We start from the raw sequence: 27,374 nt of genomic DNA, 5'->3' as shown, positions 1-27,374 counted from the left end.
TGCATGTAACAGCACTACACAAATGCGTGACCGGCTGTTTCTTTCTCTTTCCTCGCCTCGCACAATGTGACGTCACCTGGAGTGTTGGAACGTACGAACTGTGGCACTATGACATATCAATGTTACGGTTCTGAAAATGATATTTCTTTCATAGCAACTTGCTGTGGACCGGCGACCGGTGGCTTGCAGACCGCCACTGGTCTGTGGACCACCACTTTGAGAAGCACTGCTTTAGATTATTTGGCAATTCCTGTGGATTTTGTTATAATGAGATTTATTTAATGCATTCTCTATACTAGGTAAAGGGACGTGGTAACTGATCTAATTCCGCCAATTTAATAGAAGATAAAGAATAATATGGATTGACAAACTAACCAGCCACACACCTCCCTCTTCCTCTCTGCTTCTTGAGTCTCATGAATACATGGAAAGCTCTGGATCTAAACTATCATGTTTCTGATATTTCATCCTTCCCCCTTGCACACTTTGCCTGATTAGATAGGGTTCTGCCTTTACCTACATTTCAGTTTTCTTCCTTTAAAGGAGGTGCAGAATGAAAACGTAACTAAAGTAAGGCTAGGAACAAAAATTGCACTTGTCCCTGAACAGGTTGTTCCTGTGTTTATCCCAAAACAGAAATGTTCCAGGATTGGAGTATACGCACATCGCCCTTCTAATGATGGAATCCAGGTTAACTATTCAAATGCACCTTGCGATATCCTGGGATAAACTCTTAATAGTACTTATCCCGTGAGCCTTTTTAGGATTAACCCTGGGACAACAGACATGGATGTCTGAATGATAACACTCTTGTTCCGGAATAAAACAGTTTATCCTGGAACAAATGCAACATCTGTTCGTATTCTATATTATCCTAAATAATATCCTACATTTTTATAACCAATTACTTATTTTACACTATTCAATAATCATGTACAAGGGAAACTCTGCCTATCTTTTAATTGTATTCTTTTATTCAGCTCTTGGGTCTGGCTGCATGACTTACTAATGAGCTAACTAAAATAGTTTTCCATCCCCTTGGAGTCCCTACTTAGATTTTTTGTTGTTTGGATAACTAAGCATCTCAAAAGCAACCCAAGTTATAAATATGATCTTAAATAAACATTCTAACCATTTATTTTCCCGTCCCTTCTCCATAAAGAGACTTATATGAACATCACTGTAATGAAGAAACAGGAAAGACACTGTTTTTAGCTTGTCAAAAGCTTTGCCATATGTTGGGAGCTGACGTTCCAATGATTACTCCTAAAGAGTTGAACCTTCCTGCAGTGATAGATGAGCTGGCTTGCCAAGCAGCTACAATATGCAGTCCAGGTAATCAATATCCTTGTTTCTAATTTGTGTTCATGTTGACACCCAGATTTCCAGACAGTCAGTTTTTGCTATTAAACACGAAATCAAACTGAATCTCTGTGCATGCCTCTTTAAAAAAAGAGGATGCTTACAAAATGGTAGTTTTCTTTACAATGTAGAATGTATACATTTTATTGAAATACGATAATGGCTTTTTAAATTCTCACAGATCTGTTACTAGATTCTCTGGAGTTATGCCAATATACCTTGATTGCTAAGGACATTTATGGACAGTGCCAAATAGAAAACTATGGATTTATAGCAAAGGTAAAATCTTTTTCAAAGCTGAACATTCAGATAATGAAAGTCACATTTGAAAGTGTAATGTTTTGAATTTTTTTAGCTTGTTGATAAGTATACTTTGCCGCTCCTGGCAAATGTGTTTTATCTAATTGTATTTGTTTCCATATTCTTGATAATGATTTTTATTCAGACAGCATCATTTGGAGCTGATAAAGATCCTTATGAAGAATGGATTTACGATGATTTCTTTAGTGAAGATGGGATAGTTCTTGAACCACAGATGGTGCTCCCAGTTGCATATGAAACTGTTTCTTCCCTTATGCCTTTTGCAGGTAAATATTTTTTTTTATTTATTATGCAATGAGTCACTGTTTTATCCTGATCTTATTCATAATAAATTTGATTTTTTGCTGTGAGTATAAATAAATTACCCACTTTTTTTCTTTTTTTAATTGGCACTTTCTCCAAATGCACCTCACCAAACTCATGCTGTTGCTTAATAAGATCAAGAACTCTGGCTAGAACTTGGCATTGCACTTGTTGCAAAATTGGAAACACATTTTCAGTTCGGTTCAGAATCACTGAATTTTAATTGTTTCCTGTCTCCAACAATACATTTATAAACATTCATGTTCCACATGTTTCACTTTCGGTGATATTATATTTTTTGTGTTATCTTCAGGCATTCTTGATAGAATCAGATCTCCTTTTATAGTTTCATAGTTTCATAGTAGCTAGAGTCGGAAGGGACCTAGGTAGATCATCTAGTCCGACCCCCTGCCTTGGCAGGAAAGAGCACCAGGGTCAGATGACCCCGGCAAGGTGCTCATCTAACTTCCTTTTAAAAATCCCCAGGCTAGGAGCCTGCACCACTTCCCCTGGAAGCCGGTTCCAGGCCCTAGCCGCCCTGACTGTGAAGTAGCGCCTCCTAATATCTAATCTAAACCTACCCTCCGCCAGCTTGTGACCGTTATTCCTGGTCACTCCTGGCAGCGCACGGGGGAACAGGGACTCCCCCAATACCTGCTGATCCCCCCTGACCAGTTTGTAGCAGGCCACAAGGTCCCCCCTTAACCTTCTCTTGTGGAGGCTAAACAGGTTCAGGTCCCGTAGCCTCTCCTCATAAGGCCTGCCCTGCTGCCCCCTGATCATATGAGTGGCCCTCCTCTGAACTGTTTCCATATTGTCCACATCCCTCCTGAAGTGCGGCGCCCAGAACTGGACGCAGTCCTCCAGCTGCGGCCTGACCAGTGCCGCATAGAGGGGGAGGATCCCCTCCCTGGACCTGCTCGAGATGCATCTGTGGATGCATGACAGGGTACGGTTGGCCTTCTTGACTGCCTCCCCACACTGCCGGCCCATGTTCATCGTGGAGTCAATGACGACTCCAAGATCCTTTTCCGTCTCCGTGCTGGCAAGAGGGGAGTTCCCCAACCTGTAAGTGTGGTGCCGGTTCTTCCTCCCCATGTGCAACACCTTGCACTTATCAGTGTTAAACCCCATCCTATTCTCATCCGCCCACCGTTGCAACCTGTCAAGGTCAGCTTGCAGCCTATTGCACCCTTCTAGTGCACCCACATCCCCCCACATCTTAGTGTCATCAGCAAACTTGAACAGGGTGCTTTCTACCCCCTCATCCAAGTCACTGATGAAGATGTTGAACAGTGCGGGCCCGAGGACCGAGCCCTGCGGAGCCCCACTGCCCACGTCCTTCCAGGTCGAGAAGAACCCATCCACCACCACCCTCTGGGTGCGGCCCTCCAACCAGTTGGCGACCCATTTGACCGTGTGGGCATCGACACCACAGTCTCCCAGCTTTTTGACGAGGACAGGGTGAGAGACAGTGTCGAAAGCCTTCCGGAAGTCCAGAAAGACTACATCCACAGCAACCCCTGCGTCTAATGATTTGGTGACCTGATCGTAAAAGGCCACCAGGTTGGTCTGACAAGACCTGCCACTGATGAACCCATGTTGGTTGCCCCTGAGCATGCATTCCCCCGCAAGGCCCTCCTGGATGTGTGCCAGGATAATTTTTTCAAAGAGCTTACCCGGGATTGAGGTAAGACTAACTGGCCTGTAATTTCCCGGGTCCTCTTTTTTTCCCTTTTTGAAGATAGGGACCACATTGGCCCTCTTCCAGTCCTCCGGCACCTCGCCAGAGCACCACGAGTGCTCATAGAGCCGCGCCAGGGGTCCCGCAATGACCTCGGCCAGTTCCTGTAGAACCCTAGGGTGAAGATCGTCCGGACCAGCGGACTTGAACACGTCCAGCCTCTCCAGAAGTACCCTAACTAACTCCTCGCTAACCCCTGGCCCAGGCGTGTCTCTCCCGGGGCCCGAGGGGGGCCCAGCAGGGAGGTGGCTGAACTGGTCCCTACTTAGGAAGACAGAGGCAAAGAAATCGTTAAATATGTTAGCTTTATCATCTGGCGTGACGACTAAGTTGCCCATCGTGTCCTGCAGGGGCCCCACATTACCCGGGACCCTCTTTTTACCCCCTAAGTATTTGAAGAAGGACTTCTTATTGTCCTTAATCTGGGAAGCTAGTCCTATCTCCATCTCTGCCTTGGCCCTCCTGACTGCCCCCCTACATCCTCGGGCGACTGTAACATAGTCCTTCTTGGTGATGACCCCATCTCTCCATTGGGTGTATGCGTCCCTTTTAGCAAGGAGACATTCCTGGATGCTCTTAGTGAGCCATGGGGGTTTATGTGCCCTCCTGCTCCCTTTGACCCTTGTTGGGATTACCTCCCTTTGGGCATGGAGGATCGTCTCCTCAAGGAGCAACCACTCACCTTCGACATCTGATTCCCTTCCCCTCTGGGTCCTCAGCGCTTCCCCAATGATCCTCCTTAGCTTGTTGAAGTCAGCCCTCCTAAAGTCTAGGGCTGTTGCCTTGCTGCAGCCCTTTGCCACCTTACGCTGGATGGTGAATTCCAGCAAGCGATGATCACTGTCTCCCAGGTGGCCCATCACCCGCAGCCCCCTCACCAGGTCATCACCCGTGGCCAGCACCAGGTCCAACAAGGCGTCTCCCCTGGTGGGACTGTGCACCTCCTGGGTTAGATGGAGGTCCTGCACTCTGGCTAAGAACCGACGTGAGCGATCAGACTTGGCTGACTGCTCCTCCCAGCAGATGTCTGGGAAGTTCAGGTCCCCCATGATGACCACATCCTTAGCCCTCACTGCCTCTGTGAGCTGACCTAAGAATTCCTGGTCGTGCTCTTCTCCCTGGTTGGGAGGTCTGTAGTAGACTCCCACCGTTAAGTCTCTCTCCCCTGGACTGCCTTTTACTCTAACCCAGAGCACCTCAGAGTGCCCCACCTCTACCCCCTTGCTAATTAACGAGGAAGTATATTCCTCCTTGATGTAGAGTGCTACTCCTCCACCTTTCCTTCCTATCCTGTCCCTCCTGTATAGCCTATAGCCCTTGACACTCACCGCCCAGTCATGCGATGAGTCCCACCACGTTTCTGTGATCCCTACTATGTCAGGGCTGGTGACAGCTAGGAGGAGGGCGAGTTCCTCCTGCTTCTTCCCCATACTTCGAGCATTCGTGTAGAGGCAGTTGAGGCCTCCAACGGTTGTGCCCACTGACCCCCTAGTCTCAGCAATGCCCCGTCCCCCATCACTTACCTGTTTCTCCCTTTTGACCATTGGTCTGGGCTCACTGGCTGTTGCTGGGCCTGGTAGTTCATCATCTCCTCCGCCCTCATCTTCCCATAAGTGAGACGCTAATTAATTAATAAGCTAAAATTAAATTTCCTGTCTGAAAGAGATTGTTTTGGGGCTTTTTATTTTTCCTTGCTTTTTTTACGAAAATTTAAGGTTTTGGTTTTGTTTTGTTTTTTAATGACAACAAGGTAAATGGACAAAAAATTACAGAAAAGATCCTAGCTCTCAGGATTTAGATTGTGAGTTGTAAATTTTTGAGAACATATAACACAGTTAATATGTAGCTATATTTCTAAAATGGTTTCAGGTATAATCCTTTAAGATATTTGCAAGGTTTCTAACTTTGCTGAGATGTTAGTGCACTTCTGACAAAATTGTTTTCCTTGCAGAGAACAAGATATATCCTCTGGACTGTACCTGCTTGGCAAACTGTCCATTTGTTAAAGGTAATGTAATGGCAAAGTACCACTGCAAGACTAAAATAAACTAACACATGCTAAATGTTTAATTTTAAACCTGAAAAAGCAAGAACATATCTCCATTAATCCTAAATCACTAGCTAAGACTTTCCACATATTGTCTAAAACTTACTATGAGAGGCAGCACTGAATTGGGACATAGGGCTGGAAGTCAGGAGCCAAGTATCCTGGCCAGTCTGTATTCAGTTTCTGGCTCTGTTCACCTGTGTGACGTTGGGCATGGCACCTTTACTTTTTTGTGTCTTAGTTTCCTGATCTGTAAAGTGGGTATAATGATACCTTACTATAGTGCTTTGAGATCTGTGCATGAAGGCTGTTTTTATAAAGGTACAACTAGTAATGCCGCCCTAGGTTCTTCTGTAGAAGGGTGAAGAGCCTGTCCAGAATGACTCTTGACTCTGCTGATCCCTGTCAGGGTGAGCCACTGGTAGCTGAACTAACTACAATTTTTTTGTAGTAAGGTGTAGATCTATGAAAAACAAGACTAATTAAGAATGCAAAAGCTGATCACATAACATCACCTTAATGGAGAAGGAGGGAAGACACTTTCAGTATAAATTCCAAGCGTCTATTTAGGTTTAACCAACATGCATGTTTCAGATATATGCTAACCATTCTTCTGATGAAACTTCACAGGACAGAACCTTCTCTTGCCAGCTCGAACACCCATCTGTGCCTTGCTTCAGAACCTTACAGAATGCAGTCAATACGAGTTAGCTTTGCAGCTAATAGTCTCTTCATTTGGATCCTGCCTGCAGCACTGTGTAACAAACAACATGAACATGTCCCTGAGTGAGAAGGTATGGAGAAAACCTAGACTGGGTTTTGCTGAATATAAACTGTGGAAATCTGCCCAACCTTTCCACTTTTAGGCTAGTTTCCTGAACAGATGGCTGAGCAGATAGGTGTTGTGACACACATCCTCTCACTAGGACTTAGCACCATCAGAGTGGTTCAGTGGCTTGTATGAAGGGAAGGAGTGGTCACCCTTCTGCTTCGTAGCAGAGGACTGTTTCACAGTCCAATATCACCATCATAAACTGGTACATCTTATCTGTAAGAAGAGCAAGGATTTAATTAATGTTGATAAAAAAGACATACCCTTCTAGTGTTTTTCCACTCCCTCTCTAAGATGGTCAGAGTAACAAGAAAATTAGAATTCTTGTGAAATTTGATTTTTTTTTTTCTTCTTCTTTTATTAACTGCCTGACTCTGTTTTTGGGATTAGTTACATGATGGGAAAATGATGACTGATGCCAAAAGCTTTCTTATTGCCATGAAACAGAAATCCACTTCAGTGATTATGACTGCTGGCCTGGCCTTGCTATACAAGGTGAGCATACCCTATACAAAAAGCCTTTTGCAAGGCCCTTGCTATTTCCCACTTTTAGTTTCCTGCAGACCCATTTTATCCAGCTTGGGGAGTTGTGGGGTGGAGGTGTGGGCCGGGGCGGCATTTCTACAACAGAGGGCTTCAGCCGTGTGGCAGGGAAAAGCAGCAAGGACAGCACTGTTGACGGAAGCAGTGGCTGCAGCTGTGGTAGTGGTGGAGGTTGGGTTGGAAGCAGCCTACACACAGAAACCAAGCCCTGTTAAAGAATCTTCTTGTTGCAAAACATTGCTAACCCCAACTCCTAAATAAAGGCAAATGTCTATTTACAGAGTATATGGTCCTGATTTCTTTCAGGCCCTATTGGATTAAAATAAGAGCCTTTTATGATCTGTGGGCATTTTCCATCACCATCTACTCAGATCCTGAAATCTTTTTACCTCCATGAGTTAAACAGAATTTTAAAGGCTGTCTGTGGATCCTGAACTATGCCAATATTCTCCTGAAAGATGAACTGTCTACACTATTAGATTGACTTTTTCCTTTACATTGTTACTTTGTGTTTTGATATATACTGCTAAACTATTTTTCTTTCTTATTTTCTAACTTAATTAAAATGCTCAATAGACTTTCGTATAACTGGACGCTTAACACATTAAATAATGAAAGTATCAATGTGTAATGCATAACTGGAAGTTTCTAAAGTATGCTTATTAATTATTAAAATAAACCTATTCATTTCCATAGGTTTTCAACTGTCGTCTGATAGATCTCAATCTGGCATTGGGGTACTGTACAATCTTGCCCAAGGAAGACATGTTTAAAAAGCTCTGGGATGTCATAAACAACACGTGGCAAAATTACAATAAAATTCTGGTAACCTTTAGAGGCACTGTTCTTATCTTAACTTAGATATGCTACTAAAGTGCTACTTCCAGATATTAACTGTCTACTATAGTGGTGCATTAGATTTGTCCTTCCTACACTTTTTAAAACTATTCTGGTAAGATATGAAGTAAACTTGCACCTGTAATATTTTCTTCTTCAAAATTCTCTCTCTAGCAATTTAAAGAATGAAATGAGCCTGCAGGAAAGAAGTGTGTGTGGAGGTGGGGAGAATTAAAAAATAATGAAGCAGTGGAGACGGGATGAAACTGTGACAGTTTTTTTTAACATAAATAATCTAAGTTCTCTTGAGACGCATCAGACTCTTTGAACTCTGCTTTGAAGACAGATAATATTGTTTTATAAATCCTAATTTCTGCATCACTTAATTTGTTTAAGGCATGGTAGAATTATTTTTAAGATGGCTACTCTAAATTGATAAATAAAGTTTCTTCTTAAAGCACTTAATTTATGGCTATTACCTAATTTGGGGACAGTGGTGATCTGAAAAATATCCCCTACGAGGAAAAGGGAGGCATTATCATTTTATAGCTTCAGAGTTTGAAACACAAGAGTTCATAGCTTGCAAATGGTCATGCAGTGACCTAGATAATACAAGATCCCATTTTTAACTATAGTTTTCTTTTACACTTTTTCTTTTTTTTTTTTTTTTTAAAGGCAGTAGCTCGGGTTGGAGCACAACTTGCCAGTCACTATGGTGAAGCAGAAGAGAGAGAGAAATTCCAGGAATTAATTATTGATGCAGAGTGGGGTATCCAGCTTGGTAAATTTGGTGTGAGTGTTCTTTCTTTTTAACATGTTTATACATTAAAATTGTTTATTTAAAATGGCAGCTCAGTCTGAGAGATGACCTTTTTAATTTCCTTAATCTCAATCTCAATTTCTTGGCAGTTAGTGGGGTTTTTTATTTTGCTATTTTTCATGAACAAATGTTTCATTCTGGTGATACACTAAATGTAAATTTGCAGCAAGCATTGTATTTTATTGGGAAATAATGTATACATGAAAAGCCATTACTAACCCACCTATCCCTAAACTTGTTTTGGGATTTTTTTTCTGTTTATCTGCAGATTTCTTTCCAGTTTGTATTTAGAGAGCCATCAATAAGGAAGAGAGAACTCCTAAGAATTCTAGTACAGAATCCAACTGTAGATACAAACCTTCTGCTGAAATATTGCAGGTAAAAACTGAAGCAAGTTAACCCAGTATTTTATTGCTACCACGATAATAATTGTGTTTGTCTGAGTCTGTTTTAGTTTAAAGATCTGTTTTCTGATGCAGTAAATAAACTGTCATTAACAAAAGTCCCTGGCAGTTTAAGTAATGTTTTGTCTTTTTAGCACTTACATGTTGGACAGTGATACAGCACTGCAGCTTTGCATTGAAACACTCGTCCTCCAGAGTGCAAATATAAATCATGTGGAAGGTGACTCGGCAGGGAATACTGAGAAGCTACCCCCTTCGATATTATTGGCCAAAGCCCTAGGAATAATTCCTTTGCTGAAGAGCACACAGGACCTGGTTATTAGCCTTGGTGGAATATTGAACAAGGTAAAATAGTCACAACATGCACCTAACATCAAACACTGTTTTCTTTACTAACCTCCCATTCTGAGTTGTGTGCCAGTCATGTATAAAACTTCTAAAAAGGAAACCTGAAACCAAACTTCCTGACAACCTTTGCTATAGACTATAAATCTTAGAAATAAAGAACTGTGGTTAGAGTAGCTCTTTTGCTGTTACTACTGTAGCTTGTTAGTTTTTGTTTTATTTAGTTTTCTTGGCTTTTCTAGTATTTTTTTTAATAGGTTTGTCACATCTTTTCTGTTTCCTTATTATAGGGTACACTGTTTGTAGCAAAGAAACAGTGAATTCTAGGGATTCACTAAAGTTTAACTTCTTAAAAGGACCAATTTAAAAAATAGGCAGGCAAGGTTCTTTGGGTAGATGTGATTTATCTTTTATTAAACCAACTGAGTAGTTGGAAAAAAGTTCTTAGCAAGCTTTTGGGCGCAGTCACCCTTTGTCAGGCATAGGGAGTCTCTGCTGGACTGTGGAGCAGACTCTCCAAGGAGCCATGGGAGCAGTAGTGGTGGCAGGAGCCGCCCCCTCCCTGGACAAGCTGTGGCTCAGTCCTGCACCCTCCCCGCCCTGTCCTGCCAGTGCTTGCCCCAGCCCCACTCCTCCCTCACCACAGGGCTTTGATCTGTGCCCTGCCATGCCCCTTCCCTTCCCTTCCCTCCCTCCCCTTCCACTATGCCAGATTTACTAGCTGCATGCAGCTCTTCAGGCTCCCAGGCAGGTATCAGAAATTTGGATCCATATTGGCCAGTATACCTTCTTAAAAATTGGCTATCACTACCAGCCCCAAAAATCTGTATCAGTTCACCCCTAGTAAATTTTTTTAGAAGGGAAGTAAATGCCAACAGTAAAGAGAAGGATGCTTTTGAAGTATACATTAGAGCTTCAACATTATAGCTACATAGTTGGAATTAAAATAGTAAAATTTATACTGAATTACTGTTTTTAAAGTCAAATTACAAAGTACATAAGTCATTTATCTCTTGTTTTGTGTTTTGGAACAGCTTGATCCATATGACTATGAAACTATTGAAAATGTCCTAAGAGTGATACAAAGTGCTGATGAAAAAAGTATAAGTATCCAAGTGAATCAGGTACAACAATAGATCATTTAAAAGAAATCTATTGTCACTTTATTTACAGCTTCTCTCAACTATTGCTTTTTTATATAATTGAACTCATCCCACTAAATTCTTACATTGCTCAATTATTATAACTTTTATCTCTGTCATTTTGGAAATTTGTATATAAGAGTGAAACAGATTCAGTCAAATAGGGAACTGTAGCTTTTTCTCAAGAGAGGAAAATATCTGAAAGCTATTTTGTAATCATGCAAAATAATATATATACCTACCACTTCTAGGTACTTATTGGGGGCTGTTATTTTACTTGACGAATATATTAGCTATGTAATACATGTGGTGTGTTTTTTTTTTTCTTCCTGTTCTAGGCTTTAAGCCTTTTGAAACACCTGGAATCTTATAAAAGAATCTCCCCTCCAGTGGACCTAGAACACCAATACGTTTTAGAGAACGCGATTGCCCTATCTCCAGCTGCTCAAACCAGGCTGCCTTTCCATCTGATATTCTTTAGAACCACACAGTGTTTCTGGAGTATTATATGTATGTATTCTATGTAGTTAGCTAGCTACATAGCTTTTCCTTAACTCTTCCATAACTCTCAGTTCAACAGTAATGTAGTCTTTAATACGTTTATTCTCCCAAAGCCTCTATTTTATATAATAGGGACTTGAGACAAAGATGCATGAACAGGGTTCTTTAACTTCCTAGGAGCTGAGAATAGTTTACACCATCTGAGGTTCTGCCTCCAAAGGACTTGCTTAAGGGAAGTCTATCAGGGCAGGGAATTATCCCAGATACCCCAAGTCTCAGACCAATACATTGATAAGTAGATCTTTTTTTTTTTTTTCTGTCACCACTAGAGTCCCATGTCTAACAGTAAAAAGTCCCTCACTCAACAAGAGAAAGCTGCACTTATGCCGTGACTTGCACTAAAATATTGTCTGTTTTTCTTGCAGCTGCAGAGTTAAGTGAGGAGTCCTTCCCAACACTTCTTTTGATTTCCAAATTGATGAAGGTAAGGCTCAATCATTAGGAAATTTTATTTGCAAAATACTTCGTTTCTGGAGGGGAGCACGTCTCTGTCTGTGTGTGTGTCTTTCTTTTTAAATTATAACTTACTCTTTATCTCTTAGGTTTCTCTGGATACATTATACATGTCTGCAGCCAGGCATGTCTTTGAGAAAAAACTGAAGCCAAAAGTATTTGAAATGAGACAATGTGGATGTTCTTCAGTGATTAACAAGGAAACTACTAAAACTGTGCAGACCATTCATTCCTACTTGTTATCCATAATTAATCCAGAATGGGCTGTAGCTATTGCTCACAAGATAGCCCAAGAACTTCCAACAGGTATGAAGATCATTGTTTTCTTAAAGAGGAAGAAGAGAAAAAGACCGACAATATCTGTGTAGTATGTGGAGAAAAATATGTAGAAGCTTATATGTAGGCTGTCTTAGCTTTTTGTCTCAAACTTAGTTTGAGGCATTACAGTAAAGTTAGGAGGAAAGTAGCTGCTGAATGCAAGTAAAAGCAATGAGCTGTACGTTTCTGTTAAGAAACACTTTTTATGTTGTCATGCCATCACTTTGCAGGGTGCTTCAGTTATACTTTTTTTATACATCATTTAAACCCTCTGGAGTTCACAGTTTAAACAAGACTAGATAAAGAAAAGGGGTAGGAGAAAGAAGGACAAAGAACAGAAATAAATGTGAATCTTCATAGAGTTGAATGTATTATAAATGCTGGTGAGGGAGTGGAAATCAGCAAGGGAAATCAAAGTGAAGAAATGCCCTTGAAAATATTTTTACTCATCAATTTGAGTTGGTTTATAATAGTTTTGGGGCTTAACTAGCAAGTGTGAGATTTAAAAACTAAAATCTGGTACTAATTAACAGTAATTTCAGATCAGAACTTGAATACAAATATTCTACCAGACATACAGCATTGAACCAGTGTGTCTCTCATCCATATTTGTTTGTTTAAGTTACCATGCTAAGGAAAAATACTTTGAAACTTGATTAGGAAAACTATTATAATTTTCTGGATCATAATTAAATGCCTTTGAAACCCAAGTGAGAACACTGTATGTACTTTAGGAAAGATTGATAAAAATGTGTATCTGTAATTCTCTTCCTTACTTTTTCTCAGGGCCTGACCAGATTCAGGCATTGAAAGTTTGTCTGTCTTTAGCTGAGAAATGGATAAATAATACTACAGCCAAGGTAATGGCACAAGATCTACAAGACCAATGTCTGAATAGAGAAACTGTGCACGTTTGTCTTTTGTAACTTAAATTGTAACGGACAGTTTGCCTCATAGCAAATTATGAAAGGCATTTTCCACTAATTAAAAAAAAACAAACCCTTCCTTCAATCAAAGGAACAATACCCGCTTGTATAAAACAAACCTCTGATTAAAGGAAGTGACTACAGAAACAGCACCTACAGAAGGCTCCTGTCATCTCTTTAATCTGTTATGTTCCCAACAAAAAATAGACCTGCATGTATAAATATTTCTTGGTTGATTTCTTTTCCCTCTATGGGGCAAGGGGAGGGTGGAAGTTTATTATAAAATATCTCTTCTCTTTTTAGCTGTAAGTGTAATCTCACACTTTGCTCTGGGAGAAATGAGTTGTATTCTATTCCTGTTTATAAATTTAACTGAATTATTAACTTGGTACCAATGCAGTCTTTAGGTGGTGATGTGCTACCCAGAAAAAAATTTAGCTTGACTCTTAGATCCCAGGCTAAGTTTGCAAGGGGGGGGGGGGGGCGTGTTTGGTGACATCTCTGTTAGTACCATTCTGTAGTTGAAGACTCATACTTACTAGGCATATAGTTAACCCCCAGTTTTTTCAGTATTACCCATCAGATTTCGTAACTTTATTTGCTAGTGTCTAATTAAACTATTTCCTGACTCTTCCACAATTCTTATCAATGCTCATTGTTCCTACTAATGTATAAGAGCTACAATTTTTCTGCTTGGCACAAAAAGGTCTATCAGAACAGGTGTATAAACACCACAGAACAATAGGCCATATACACTAGACAAATATTCATCTGCAAGATCAAACTAACTATGTGGTTGTTAAAAGCTGACAAGTATTTTATAAAGTCTCTGAATGAAAAGGAATTCATCTCTGTTTGTTTAAAATCTTGCTAAAGGATCAGTCACATCAAAAAGCTGAAGTGCTGCTGAAGAAGTTACGCATGCAATACCAGAGGTCAGCTACAGAAAATGTGCTAATAACCCACAAGCTGAACACTACAGAACATTTGAAGCTTGTTGGGAAGCCAGCAAACCTTATTGTTTTATTGTATGAGCATAGCAGCATAGATGAAAGAATTCAAAATCCAACTGGCAAAGATTATCCAGGTTAGTATGCTTTACCTAGAGCTCTGAGGGTCAAAATGGAATGTAGTTTTATGAACAAATTCCTTACTGAGGAATCTTTAAATATATTTGTATTGTCTATGTTTAGATATTCATGTAGCTGCTAAGGAAGTAGCTGAAATTAACAACATAGATATGAACAAAATTTGGGATATACTGCTTGAAAAATGGCTGTGTCCAAATATGCTGCCAACTGATGTAAGTATGGATTTTTCAAGAGAGAGTTATATTTTACAAAAACATGGCAATTTACACCTGAAACTAATTTTTTTTCTCAGCTGCTTACAAGCAAAGTAGTAATTGGGTTTTTTTCTAATAACTTTAGTTTGCAGGGAGGGTGGTAGGGCAGGCCTTTCCAAGGTACTGTATTTGGTAAGAAAACTTTAATTGTTTTCCTTTCTGCCTTCACAGAGATAAGAATTCTTGTCCCCTGGGTTTGGCTGAGTTTTCCTTAACTTGGAACTAAACTAGAGTAGGGAATGATGAAATTAGCTTTACACACCCTTGATCCTGGGGACAGGTGGCTGTTTTTCAGCTCCCATTGCAACTAAGAGTGAGTTCTGCTTGATTACCCAGTACCTAACATCTTCTGAACCTAAACAAATGAGTAGAACCTTAGCTTCAAAACACAAGCCAGCAGGGTGAGGAGTAATTTGACCTTGATCAAGGGGTGGTACAAGAGAGAACAGAACTGGGATTATGACAAAATCAGAATTCTTCTTTAGGGCTTTCTCCTGAGGTGACCCAACTGTGTAGCCCTTTAGGTAAGGCTTGAGCAAGGGCTCAATCAAGCTCTTGAACCTCATGGTTCAAATACTTCTATGATGGTTTTCATTCACTGCTTTTTTTTTTTTTTTTTAAAGAGAACCCGGGAACTCTTCGAGGATGTACAGGCGAATGAAGATCTCAGGAGGTACATATGTTTGATGTCACCTTGCATAGCCCATTTTCCCAAACTGCCCATTTGTTTTGAATACATCCGGCTCCCCAGAAAACAAATACAGTATCGCAGGTACCTGGGGCTCAGTGCCACATTCTGCAGTGGGGCAAAATTCCGTTGACAGGAATGGGATCATGGTTTAAGCAAGGAATGTAATAGTGGATCCACCATGCGAATGTTTTGAAAGCGATTCAGATAACCTGCCAAACACTTGAGGCAATGTAGTAGATTAATTGATATGAATGTGCAGAAATATGGCTGTATGTTGTATGTGGCTGAGCCTATGGGACTTTGATGTGCCCTACTTTGTTGCAAGGGCAGCAGTTCTGAAGCATGCTGAAAAACAATTATAGAAACCAAGAGTGTCACATCTTCAATCTAAAAGTTAAAAGGCATCAGGGAAAATTTCTCTTTATATACTTGTTCTATCTGTATTTCCTGTGGGCAGAGTTAGAATCTTTAAATACTTTATCTCTTGTACAGTACCTTTCTTAGGGTACCACATGAGAGTTCACATGGAAGGAAGGTCTTGCAAGATCAGGCCCATGGTTTTGTCACTGCACATATTTTAGGTTTATTTTATGCCTAGCTCATATTAATAAAGGAATATTTCAGCATGTGACCTAAACTGGGTATACTGTATTTGGATACAAAATCTAGGCAATAGTGGGTGCATCTAAACCAGCAATTAATCCAATGTGATAAACTCGGGTGCAGTTCACACCAGACTTAATGGCTCCTGGGCACAGTATCTACACATGCACCCAAAATCACAGCAGTTTGAGCCAGGGCGGAGCAGCCCTAGGCTGGCAGCAGGCTTCGGGTGGGGATCAGCCCTGGGCTCTAGGTCAAAGCATCAGACTATGCTGGGGTATGAGAAGCCACACAGCTCTGCTCTTTAGGCATAGGCACCAGGCAGGGGTCTGGTTGCCGGCTGGCTGGGCTGATCTGGCACAAGTTATGGCTGGGTCAGCATTTACACATGTGTTTGAACACAGTTATTTTCACCACCGTAACTTAGTTCTGCCCCCATAAGTACTATTTTATGGTGGCGAATATTAGTTTGCTGAGGCTTAATAGCATTGCCCGTGTAGACTCTGACACTTTACACTGCAAGAAATTGGTGTACTGCACAGTTAAGCGCACATGTAGATACACCCACTGTGTATCTAATAGGGCTCTACAAAACTTCGGTTGTTGATTCGATTCAGTGGAGATTCATCCCAATTCGGCAGCCGAATCTCCAGATCTAATTGGGAGACCCTTTAATCTCTCCGAATCGAATTGGAACCCTCCAAATTGATTGGAAGAAATTTGACGATTCAGACATAGACACAGCTTTAAATGTATTTTCTACATACCTCAAGGTACCAGGCAGCTCATGAACGCTGAGATGGTGGGGCAGATGGAGCTTCCCACAGCAGTGTGGGGGAGTCCCCAGCGTGCTTGGCAGCGGACCAGAAGCACTTCCAGTCCACCGCAGAGCATGTGGAGGACCCTCCCCTGGCCCCCAGCTTGGTGACTGGTGCCTCCTTGGTCTGGGGGGCACCAGGGATCCCCCCACAACTGATCACTGAGCTGATCACTGATGGCCTGGCAGGGTCCCCTACACGCTTGGCAGTGGACTGGAAGTAGTTCCGGTCCACTTCTGGATCTACTGCCAAGCATGTGGGAGGCCCCCCCACGCTCCTGTGGGACGCTCCATCTGCCCCACCATCACAGCATTCACAAGTTGCGCCTGGTACCTCACGGTCTGTAGAAAAAACATTTAAAGCTGTGTCTATGTCCAAATTGTTGATTCTCCGAATCAGTATCAAATCTTCAGATCCTGATTCAGCTGAACTGAATCAGGACAGTGATCCAAATCAACGAATTGAATCACTGTCCCCCAGTTCAGGCCGAATCTGAATCCTAATCAAATATGGCCTGTTTTGCACATGCCTAGTAACCAGTTTTTTTTTTAATGTTTTTTTGCAGAGTTATACATCTCCTTCAGCCACGCCCAATGGATTACAGCTCGAGATTGCTTTTTGCCATTACGACGTCTGCCACATCTGTAAGTTTTTTTTTGTAAACATGCTTTATATAGCTGCTTAATATTTTTGCTTTTTTTTTTTTTTTTACTTCTCATAAAACTCTTTAAATAAATTTGTATTCAACTCAAGGTTCTGTAACTTGCTTTGAGTATAGGCACATGCTAGTTCTGCACTTTCTGATCTTCTGTTTTGGGTTGAAATCCTACCACCATTAAAGTCTCTATGTCCAAGTAGAACCCAAGAATATTAGAATGATAACTCAGGCTATGAATGACCTGGCTTCCTTACTGTCCAGCAAATAATCATAACTTTTCCCAAACCATCTTTTCTCTTTCAGCCTATCGGAGTTAATCAGTTGACATTTGCCCACAGAAGTAGAGCTCTTAAATGTCTGATCTACTTGGCAGACACTAATACTGTTGAATCACTCTTCAAGAAACCCATTGAGAAAGTAAAGTAAGCTGAGGTTTTTTTCTGCAGTGTGGCCTCTTTTATATAAAGCTCTGAGGAACAATTTGTTTTGTTTTCTTACTTTTTTCATAATTGTAAAAGCACACTTGGGTGCTCTGGGTTACGATCCCACATTGGACTGCACCATGTTAACATCGATTAAGGACTATGTGGGGTGTGAAAAATTTGTTATTTCTTTCTTTGTATAAACTGGTATTTACTACTGTAGAATGTGAAGTATTTTTGTTCATGGCCCTTTTGGGGATCCTTCTTTAAGTACAAACCTTCCTTTGCGTAAAAGATACCATTATTAGGTACTTTTGGAAGGATATATGCCTCTCCAGAGAGATGTTGTATAACTTATTTCTTTGAAAGTCTCTCTTCTATAGCTAATTCCACTAAATTTACTGAAAATTTGGACTGGATATTTATCTGGAGACAATATAAGTAATATCTGCACTGCATTATACTTTGCATCTCCCTACATATATTTTCTGTAAACATATCATCTGTATACATGAAATGTCAGCATAAGAGTTGCAGTAAGAATTCAATCACTAGATGTACTGGAAAATTGCTAGGTCCCATAGTCTTTCTTTCACAAGGCTGACATTTGTACTATCACCTTACTTTTTAAACAACAGCACATTAAAATTCATCCTAAAATTGATTATAAGCTTTGAAAACTTCATGGGTTTTAATATATTACTATAAACATCACACCTCTTCTTATTTTGCAGGTATTTTCTAAAATGCTTCATTTACTTGGCAGAGTTTGAAATCTTGAACATTCCCTACACCTATGAATCTTTCCATAAAAGTCCTAAAGAAGGAATGATTAAAGGACTTTGGAAGAATCACAGCCATGAACCCACGGTATGATTAGGAAGTACCAGAAAATCTGTTGAATTGTTTGTTTTGTGGATGTGTATCTTTTAGATTTTTAAATTGGCCCTAAAGATACATAATTTACAGCGTAAAACCTGTTTTTGAAGTGTAAATATCAGTGGATGGCAAGAATCATTTTAAGGGATCTATGTTTTGCCACCATGCTTAAAAAAATACACCTTGGCAAAGGTTTGGGCTGCTGTTGTGTTGAGACAACAACTGCCTCTTGTAATGACCATTGCCTTGTACCCCCCAACTGCTGCCCCTTGTTTTATATTTCAACATATGCCTTTTGGTGCCAGGGAACTGGGTACAGCTCCCAGTCCATGACTAGGGCTCCTGGGCACAAATGTCTAAAATTAATCAAATAATAACGGATGCACATCTTCGGGCACCTGTCACTTACTGGACTCTTATGTCAGCAGTGCAACCTTAGCTGTAGCCTGTGAAACTGCATTTTGAAATTTGTTTAGTATCATTGAACATAAACAAACAGTTGAGTTAGTTAATAACCAAGGACATAGCACGGAGGCAAGTTTTCTGAGGGAAAATTAATGCATGACCAGAAATTACAGTGTCCTATCAAGAGAGCTTCAACATCTGCTTTTGACTAGTAAATGGAAACTGGTCTGTTCCTTATCAGTATAATAGCACACCATTCAAAATGTGGAGATAAGACAATTGGGGTCTGCTTGTCATAAAGTTGGCAGAGACACCATATACAGCGAGTTTTCCCTGCTTAAATCCTTCCATCTAAAGTGGCTCTGGGTACATGTGACAGTCATGGTTTTACATAGACCGTTGTCTCCTGCAAAGCCATTAAAAATCTTGTAGATAATAAAACTAGATAATAAACATTCGATAAATTCAACATCTTTATCTTTTTAAGGCTGTGAGACTGGTGACTGAACTTAGCTTGGAATACAAAGTGTATGATCCCCAACTTTGGAGTTGCTTCCTGCAGAAACTGCTTGGTTTCAAGATGGTAAGAAACCTTTTATGTAATGCCTTAATTGCACTGTTCTGTAGTAAGATGAAAACAGGAGAGTGGAATGAGAAAAATCTGTTTTTGTTGTATTACCAGAACAGCCTCTGATTCCTGAAAATCAGAGATTACTCTGGGCTGCTGCCCTAGCTGTGGCTTAACACTATCACAAGAGTATTTGTAGCTTGTGGGCACTCACAATTTATAAAGCTTCAAGGATTTTTGTATTTAAGAGTATTATATTAATTGTTCTAGTTCATTAATTTGTCTAAGCACTTCAGAGTTAATTGCTACAGCCTAAGTCCTATAATAAAATGAGCAAAAAGACGTCAGTGTGGGATTTTTACACCCCCCGATATAGATACGTTATTCCTAGTAAAAAAAAAAAAAAAAAGTACTTGAGTTGTCTGGATATATTTATAGTAACACTCTTAGTTTTGCAATACAAAGTGTTAGTTCCTTTAAAATTTAGCAAGTAGGACTATGTCCACGTTGTACTGCAGCATTTTAAACATCCTGAGCTACTTTGGTTACCAGTAGCCAAGAGGATACAACCACTAGGGCTTCAACAGAACATGATCAAGTCCATGAGGGACCCTGAGGACTGAGGCAGATGAAGTGCCCCCTGCCACGTGATGGTGGTGTTACCTGAGCTAGCTTGGGTAGCCTGTCCCTGCTGCAGTCACACCTCCTTACTGCAAATTCTTGACTTTGCTCCAAGAGCATGCAGATATTTTAATCCTGTAATTTCTTGTGCAATTCTAAAAATGCTAAAACACTTTGTAACAGAATTTTTTGTTTTCAGATTCGCTATCTAAGGAAAATTTTGATAGCAATTACTGGGATTCATTCATTATGGCAGGTCTGTGAATCTTTTATGAATACATTCTCAGCCCCAACTTCATTTAGAAGGGACCTAGTGGTGATTACCTCCCTTTTATAAGCTGCTTTATCATCTGCAGGTGGAAAATACTATGCATAAGAATGCCTTCAAATTTAGTATCATGTGTGTTTTAACAGGACTGTGTGGAAAGTAGTTTTTAAATCAGTTAATTGCAATGGAAAGTATTTTTTTAAATCATTGAAACCATATACTCTGTAGTTTTAAAACTGTGTTATTGCTTGTTTTAAAAATTCTGAAAAAAGTGTTTACTAATTTGGTGGTAAACAATTGTGTTTAAGTTGAAACATGGCAACACCTCAGAGCAAAAGTGAAGGAGTATATTTATAGGGAACAATCCTGCACTGCCAAGAGGACTAATAGGCTAGATCATTAGGATTTACAAACCTAACTTGTTAGTGCTGTGGTCTCTGGCTACATACAACATTTTTAAATAAAATGTATAGCGTCTACCAGCCCACTGTGGCTACAAGAAATACAGTGTCTAAAATCCTATAGCTCTAGTTCTGAATTCTGGAGTATAACAGAAATTACTTCTAGCTGAAGAATAGCTATTAAAAAGTTTTTGAGCTGGACAATTTTCAGACTTCACAAGTCAACTTTGTGAAGTGCAGGCAGTGGCTATTACTTGAAAAATATGTTTACTTTTAACAGATTCCTAACTTTAGCCGAGCTTGGCGAACTGTAATTCTGGCCCCATTCCTTGCAGGTATGTTTATTAGCCTCTCTGCCTGTCAGATGTATATAACAGCACTGCCAAGCTGTTCTAGTTTGTCATTCTTTTTATTTATCTTATTTCTCAGCTTCATGTCCACCAAGTCCTAAGCAGTTGGAGGCATGCTGCGAATGCTTTGTTACTCTACTGAAGTAAGTAAATGTTACATCCTGTATTTGGGTGGGAAGACACGTAAGATCCTCAGTGTACTTCTATGCTCTCAGTGCTGTTCCGCTGTGCCCAGGCCCTGTGGAATAGTAGGAGGCAGCCACATTGCAATGCAGATGAGTCAAACTGGAGGAGAGAAGAGGAACTGGCAAGTAAAGAGGGTGGCAACAAGAGCTGCCACAATTTGGGAGGGTCAGGGAAGATTTAAGAATGGCAGACCGATGTATAAGTTGTAAAGTACAGTCCTGTATAGAACCTAGGAACGAACAGAGTTCTCGGGCTGTATTCCTGTTATCAAGCTTGCCATTGGCAAAGTAGAATTTTAGCAACAAATCTGCAGAGGATAACAAATCTAGTACTGTCATCAGATACTCTGCCATTTCATGTGGTAAAGGTCTATGCTGTGCATACCAAGTTCTGAACTTTCTTGGTGACTTGATTTGTTGTTTTTTCCACTTCTCTGCTGTGTCCTTCCCTTCCTCTGGCTGTGAAACAATAAATACACTTCCACCATTTTATCACTTGCCAGTTTCAAAATGCCTTTCAGTGTAGCTCATGAACAATGAGTACAAATCCAGGCAACTGTCCAAATATTCACTTTAAGATCTTTTCCCAAAATTTAAAGGGAAGGAGACACATGCATTAATTATCAAAATCACCGAAGGAAACAAAATTCTTTTTATAGTTAAAGTTTTCTCTCTTCCCCTCAATATGTTTCTGCTGAAGGTGTCCTGTCCTAGCTGATCTAGATGTGATTGGAATTGCAAAGCAATATGCACAGTTGGACCTTCCAGCTTTTGCTCTAGGATGCCTGTTGCTGATTCCTCAGTCTGAAAAAAGAGAACAACAGATTCAGGTAAGCAGGAGATACATGCTGCTAAACCTGCCCTGTCAGAGAAGTGCACAGACAGTGACATAGGACCTCTTGCCTAGGGGAACTGCATCTTCCCTTGCTGCTTTATCAATACTGATAATTGCACTTGCAAAAGAACCAAGTTAAGTGGACTCAAGTGTTTTCTTAAGGCAAAAAGCACTCAAAATGTGACAGACTGGTAGAACGATCAATAATGTGAACACAAAGGAACACAGACCATCCTTACAAGAGGAAACCCTGGTCCTGAAACAAGATGCAAGGTCCCTAGTGGCAGACAACTGAACACAAATTCCCAGTTGTGCTGCAAAAAGGTAACACGTTCCTTGCATATATAAATGAGGGAGTTGAGTAGGAATAAGGTTGATCTCCACTCGGTGTGTGGTCTTTGCAGTTGATATCAGAAAAGCAATTCTTTATACAGAGACATAGCAGCACGTCACATTCTAACCAAAACTCTTTGCCTTAAAGCTTTGTTCCAGCTGCTAATTTGCATCTTCCCCTTCTCACAGCATTTGCGTCTGTGATTTAATGAAGAAGTCTTGAAAGCCTGTGCACCTACTATGACAGCTTTCGCAGCAATATACTAAGAGACATCCATAGCTACGTACAGCATACTCCTACTAGGTTCTGCATAGATCTAGAAGCCAATAGAAGTTCAGATTGTCTACATTTTTTACAAGTTACAACACTTTCTAGATTTGCAAATAAATTACCAAGTGTGTGTGTTTACGCATTACTTCTGAATTTTCCATTTTAGAGACATTGACTCAGTTATGATTTCCCAAAATGGAATCAAAACAGTCAGCTGACAGTAAGAGTTAACAAGTATTTTACCACTTTACAGCAGAACACACTGGCAGCATTAGTGACAAATCTATAGCTTGTTTGGGCCAACAATCTTTGCAGAAAGCTCTGAGAATTTCTAACTTGTACTTTGAAACTGCAGGCATGACTTGCTTCTTACTGAGCCAAATGTCTGTTCTTGGGGAAATTTTTTAGACTGTAAAATTCTACACTTAATATTAAATCAATTCTTGAAAAGGGTTTCCTGTCCTCGTCTAACCCAGAAGCTATTCTACAGCAAGTAGATGAATGCATGAACACGGGTGAAGTAGCAGGATTTGCATCACAGGTAAAGAAACTAACTTTAGGTATGGTAGCAGGTAGGCCATTATGTTTCACTCAATCTCCCTGTACTGAACCCAGTAATTTGTTTGACTACGGCATATCTTTCAGAAAGGATCCAATTTTTTTTTTCCTCTCAGGACAATAAGAAATGGAAGAAAAAAGCATCCTTTCTGTTAGCACCCTGCTCTAGTGGCAATCCTCCTCATTTAATTTGCATCTTCTGATTTTCCGCCCCCCCCATATTAAAGGACTATCTAGCAGAGACATAAGAACAACAAGTTCGAAGTTGGGGCCATAGTATTTTCTCCCATTAATGTGTTTTAGTACAATCAACTCACCAAATAGCCTGAGTTCTGAATCTCAGTGCCAGCCATTTTCTCCAGCTCCAGAAACATTTTTTTATGGTTGTATCCTCCACCCTCCCCACTCTCCCCCTGCAATATCCTTTTGGGGAAAAATAAGAGCACCAGGATTGTATGCAGTCTTATCACACCCCCTTAACTGCTATTCCCACTTCTCTAAGAATCAAATTAGCCCTTTTGGCCATGCTTTATCCCAGGCAGCACTAGAAGGTATACTGCACACTACCAAAATGTGTGAGAGATGATTATAAGGACGTAGGTTTTTGCAGTCTCTGCAGTTGACGTGACCACATTGGTCACAGTGGTGTTTGCTAGCACATGTCAAACTTACATTGTAGGATTATTTCTAGAATACTTTAAGTAGCAAGCCCTCATTGTTCTAAATTTGTTTGATCAAAAAGGCTAGCAGAACTTTGTCATCTCACTCTGAGAGTGACTCATTGCGGGCATATTTCTTAATATATCTCCCTGCCTGAAAAACTAAGATTAACAGTCGAGTCTCACAACAATGCTGTTAAATAGCAAACTTTTCACAGTGCTTTGAAAATATAAAACCTGCTTGCTTTGAGATTAGAGTGAGAAAAGGTTTATAGTATTTAACACCTGAACTCACTAAAGTAAAATGTTAAGATCTTGAATGCAATTTTCTAAAATAAATTCTGCTATTTTGCAGATTAGATGTTTGGTTCTGGACAACATTATAAACGAGAAACAATACGAAAAGTTTTCAAAATCTAAACACTTCCCATTATTAAAGCTACAAGTCATGAACAATAACAGAGTGAAAGAACTGGTGGAGTACCTCATCAGTAAGAACTGGTAAGTTCTGATTCCCATCCATTTCCAATCTGTTTGCTGTAAGTTTGTTATATACACAGAGCCCTAGGGACTTATCAGTGCACAGCATCCAAGAGCTTTAAAAACCTAGACAAGTAAACTCTCACTTTTTTTTAAACAAAATCTCATAATTCTACATTTGGTGCTAAGAATATTTTGACAGTAATAAGTAACATCCATTATCTGTATTTAAGTCCAGGAATCAGTTTTTTGTTCTTGTACTTCATCTGACAAAAATATGTTCTTCTATGATTAAAACAAGAAAGAGAGCACTTTGCCACTGAAAACCCCACTAAGCTATTGTCAATTTGTGCATTTGAAATAAAAAATAACCTACTTCCTTTTCTCTATAAACAATTGTGTACTTGCCACAAAGGTGTCTTGTGATCCTGAATGATAGGGGACCACAACCAAGTGTGAAAACTGTTAAAATATAATTGGTAGTAGCTTGAGCCAGTAGTGCTTTGTTACTTCCATTAAGGTACAGTTCTGTCAAGTACATGGAAACTTCCCTCCCTCTTCTGCAAGGGAATATAGGTAAATAGGTGCATAGGGAAGTGACTGATCATACCAAGCCAGGAATCAATTTTGTATGTATACCTGTTCTTATACATGACTACACATTAACATGCTTACAGTATAGGTATTGCATGAGTTGAGTAAGTTTTACTTCTGCCCTTTGCAGCACAGATGACGCTGCAACCCTGATAACAGAGTATCAAGAGAGATGTGGAAATTCTATACCAGCAGACATGTTGCCTTGTGATATTCTGAAGGTAAATCATACTTGGCCAAAGATGAAAAGTAAACACTGACCCCAAGACACTTGCTCAGACTACCATTAAGAGCAAAGCCTTATTGGACCCATTAGAGACCCTATGTTTTCTATTAACACTAGTATATTTTCAAGTATTCAGATCTGTGCAGTTTGTCTTTTTTACATGACTCTTGAGCTTTTTTATTAGTATACTAATTTTCAAAAACATTTATCTTGTTTTAAAAGTAATGTCTCCAAAATGTTCAACTTTCACATTCTTCTTCTCCAGATGTTTTTGAGTACACCACAGTAGACCTTCACACTCCCTTACTAGAAACAGCCATCCAAGGAACAAAAACTTGATGTCTCTCTCTTCTCTGCCAGCACCACAATGATATCTCAAAGTGGAAATGGAATCAAAGTCTTCATGCTATTACTTGCCTTTTTTTTTTTTAATTGGTAGTGGCTAATACTTACTAAGCACACAATTTGAATGTGCTGTTCCACATGGAATTCTAAGCTTCACTTACAGCACAACTCTTTTGCTCCCTACTATAAAATAAGTCCAACATTCTAAGATTAAAACAACTTCAAATTTAGCTGGCACTAACTTGAAGTCAGTGTTGGAGCTAAATACAAATGTCAAGGTTTATCCTTGAAAGTCTTCCTTGGATAAATTACTTTTTATATAACTATGTAAAGGTCTTATAAACATGACTGTAAATATCAATGTATCTTATGTAAAATATATTTTGTAAACTAATCTTAAATTTGGATTCCTCCACGGGCATAAATAAAATGGATTTAAGTAAAAAGTTTGGACTTATTTAATCAACTTTGTAGCATAACCAAATTAGCCATAGATGAACTTTTCTAATGGAAACTAATATTTCATTTTTTCCTTCTTTTTGACCACCCCAAAACACCCACTTTGTATAATAAAGGTAAGGTAAGCACTCATATCAGCAAAAAGAACATTGCATGACTCGATTTATTTAAACTTTCCTCTCATTTTAAGTTAGACTTTGACACTAGCCATATCACTGAGATATGGCTACATGGGTTAAATGCTCCAAAGAAAGCAAAGCATCTCACTAGATTAGAAATGAAATACTAGCAGAGTACATTTAAAAACAACACAGCATAGGTAAACATAAGCCAGGTTGATTGTACTCCTTAAAAACCTAATTACGGATGTTCTAGTAGTATAGTTAAAACATCTGTAACAATAAGCAGATGGTCTTTTAATTGATTTTGATCACTTTCTATTTTTCAGTATCAGTAAATTGCATGATATGCAGTTAACTAAGGGACTAGGTTTAATAAGCATATTACTTCCAGAGTGGGAAGAAAGCTGGACAACCAGCTCTTACACCATACTAAGCAGTCTGAGAGTATTCTGCAAGAGGAATATCCCTTTCTGAGGTAATTGTAGTACAGAGAGAGATCATTGTCTTTTGGAGAAACACACGCATCTGGGGTCCATTTCTTACTGGACAAGCTAGCACAAAGAAGGCAGGTATGCACAACAGGAACTACTACAGTATGTGGTGCCAAGGTTCCATGTAGCTAAGAATGGGCAACTAAGTCCTGGTCCTCTTATCCTAATAGAGGATTTGGAAAGCAAAATAAAGATCTTCAGACTTTAAGAGGTGCAAGGTGTCAAATTAAACTAAGCAGTCTAAACTCACTGTCCATAAAATGGACCATTTCCATTTTATAACTTCAGGACCAAATGGAATCAGAATAAAAAAATTTAACTTTTCCTTCAAGCCTGTGGTAAGCAAACAGGAACTGGTCAGAGTTAACTGTTCTGTCAATGAACACTAACTTGGCATATGCTACAAAATTATATTTGCAGCACTCCAGCAATTTTAGAGAACAGGTATTTCACAAACAAAGTCTTGAACATGTTTTTAAATGTTATCCAAATGTTTGTACTTGCTTCTTGTTCAGAGGAATGTCTGTTCAAGGAGAGACTAAGCACCAAATGTGTGTTAAGGTAATGACTGTGGCTCACATAACCCTTACCTTTCATAAAAAGGTTCAGCTGAGGTTAGTGTCCATTCTGGAAATAAAGTTGCTGAATTATATTAAATATGAAGGTTCCGTAAACACCGTTATCAAAACAGTACTACCTGGGAGTTGATGGTTTAAAAAATTTAAACAATTTTAAATTGTTAAAAATATTTAACAATTTATGGTTGTTCTAGTGATTATAGTGTGTTTTGCTAACAATTTTTCATTCAAAATTCGGCTCTGTACAAAAA

The 27,374-nt window shown here is 39.7% G+C and overlaps 1 protein-coding gene across 5 annotated transcripts in view; it reads left to right on the top strand.

Moving 5' to 3' along the window:
* KNTC1 (kinetochore associated 1) overlaps positions 1–27,234 on the top strand; it is a 48,723-nt gene extending 21,489 nt beyond the window's left edge. For all 5 annotated transcript variants that reach the window (XM_090063229.1, XM_090063227.1, XM_090063228.1 and 2 more), the window contains exons 35-64: positions 1,163–1,335; positions 1,544–1,641; positions 1,808–1,949; positions 5,682–5,738; positions 6,408–6,571; positions 7,000–7,104; positions 7,849–7,977; positions 8,665–8,781; positions 9,078–9,187; positions 9,348–9,558; positions 10,593–10,682; positions 11,039–11,210; positions 11,627–11,685; positions 11,804–12,020; positions 12,819–12,892; positions 13,835–14,045; positions 14,152–14,261; positions 14,927–14,976; positions 16,981–17,059; positions 17,377–17,495; positions 18,230–18,365; positions 19,267–19,362; positions 20,168–20,224; positions 20,918–20,972; positions 21,067–21,130; positions 21,873–22,002; positions 23,063–23,152; positions 24,184–24,329; positions 25,033–25,123; positions 25,394–27,234. In XM_090063229.1, coding sequence (XP_089919355.1) covers positions 1,163–1,335; positions 1,544–1,641; positions 1,808–1,949; positions 5,682–5,738; positions 6,408–6,571; positions 7,000–7,104; positions 7,849–7,977; positions 8,665–8,781; positions 9,078–9,187; positions 9,348–9,558; positions 10,593–10,682; positions 11,039–11,210; positions 11,627–11,685; positions 11,804–12,020; positions 12,819–12,892; positions 13,835–14,045; positions 14,152–14,261; positions 14,927–14,976; positions 16,981–17,059; positions 17,377–17,495; positions 18,230–18,365; positions 19,267–19,362; positions 20,168–20,224; positions 20,918–20,972; positions 21,067–21,130; positions 21,873–22,002; positions 23,063–23,152; positions 24,184–24,329; positions 25,033–25,123; positions 25,394–25,417 — 3,376 coding nt within the window. In that variant the 3' untranslated portion in view covers positions 25,418–27,234. The remainder of the gene's footprint in view (positions 1–1,162; positions 1,336–1,543; positions 1,642–1,807; positions 1,950–5,681; positions 5,739–6,407; positions 6,572–6,999; positions 7,105–7,848; positions 7,978–8,664; positions 8,782–9,077; positions 9,188–9,347; positions 9,559–10,592; positions 10,683–11,038; positions 11,211–11,626; positions 11,686–11,803; positions 12,021–12,818; positions 12,893–13,834; positions 14,046–14,151; positions 14,262–14,926; positions 14,977–16,980; positions 17,060–17,376; positions 17,496–18,229; positions 18,366–19,266; positions 19,363–20,167; positions 20,225–20,917; positions 20,973–21,066; positions 21,131–21,872; positions 22,003–23,062; positions 23,153–24,183; positions 24,330–25,032; positions 25,124–25,393) is intronic.
* Positions 27,235–27,374: the final 140 nt, after the last annotated feature.

This window comes from Crocodylus siamensis, chromosome 9 (genome assembly GCF_052110815.1).
Source record: "Crocodylus siamensis isolate JL-2025a chromosome 9, ASM5211081v1, whole genome shotgun sequence".
Lineage (NCBI taxonomy): Eukaryota > Metazoa > Chordata > Crocodylia > Crocodylidae > Crocodylus > Crocodylus siamensis.
Note: the sequence above shows the minus strand (reverse complement) of the source record. Positions and strands in the feature narration are given on the sequence as shown.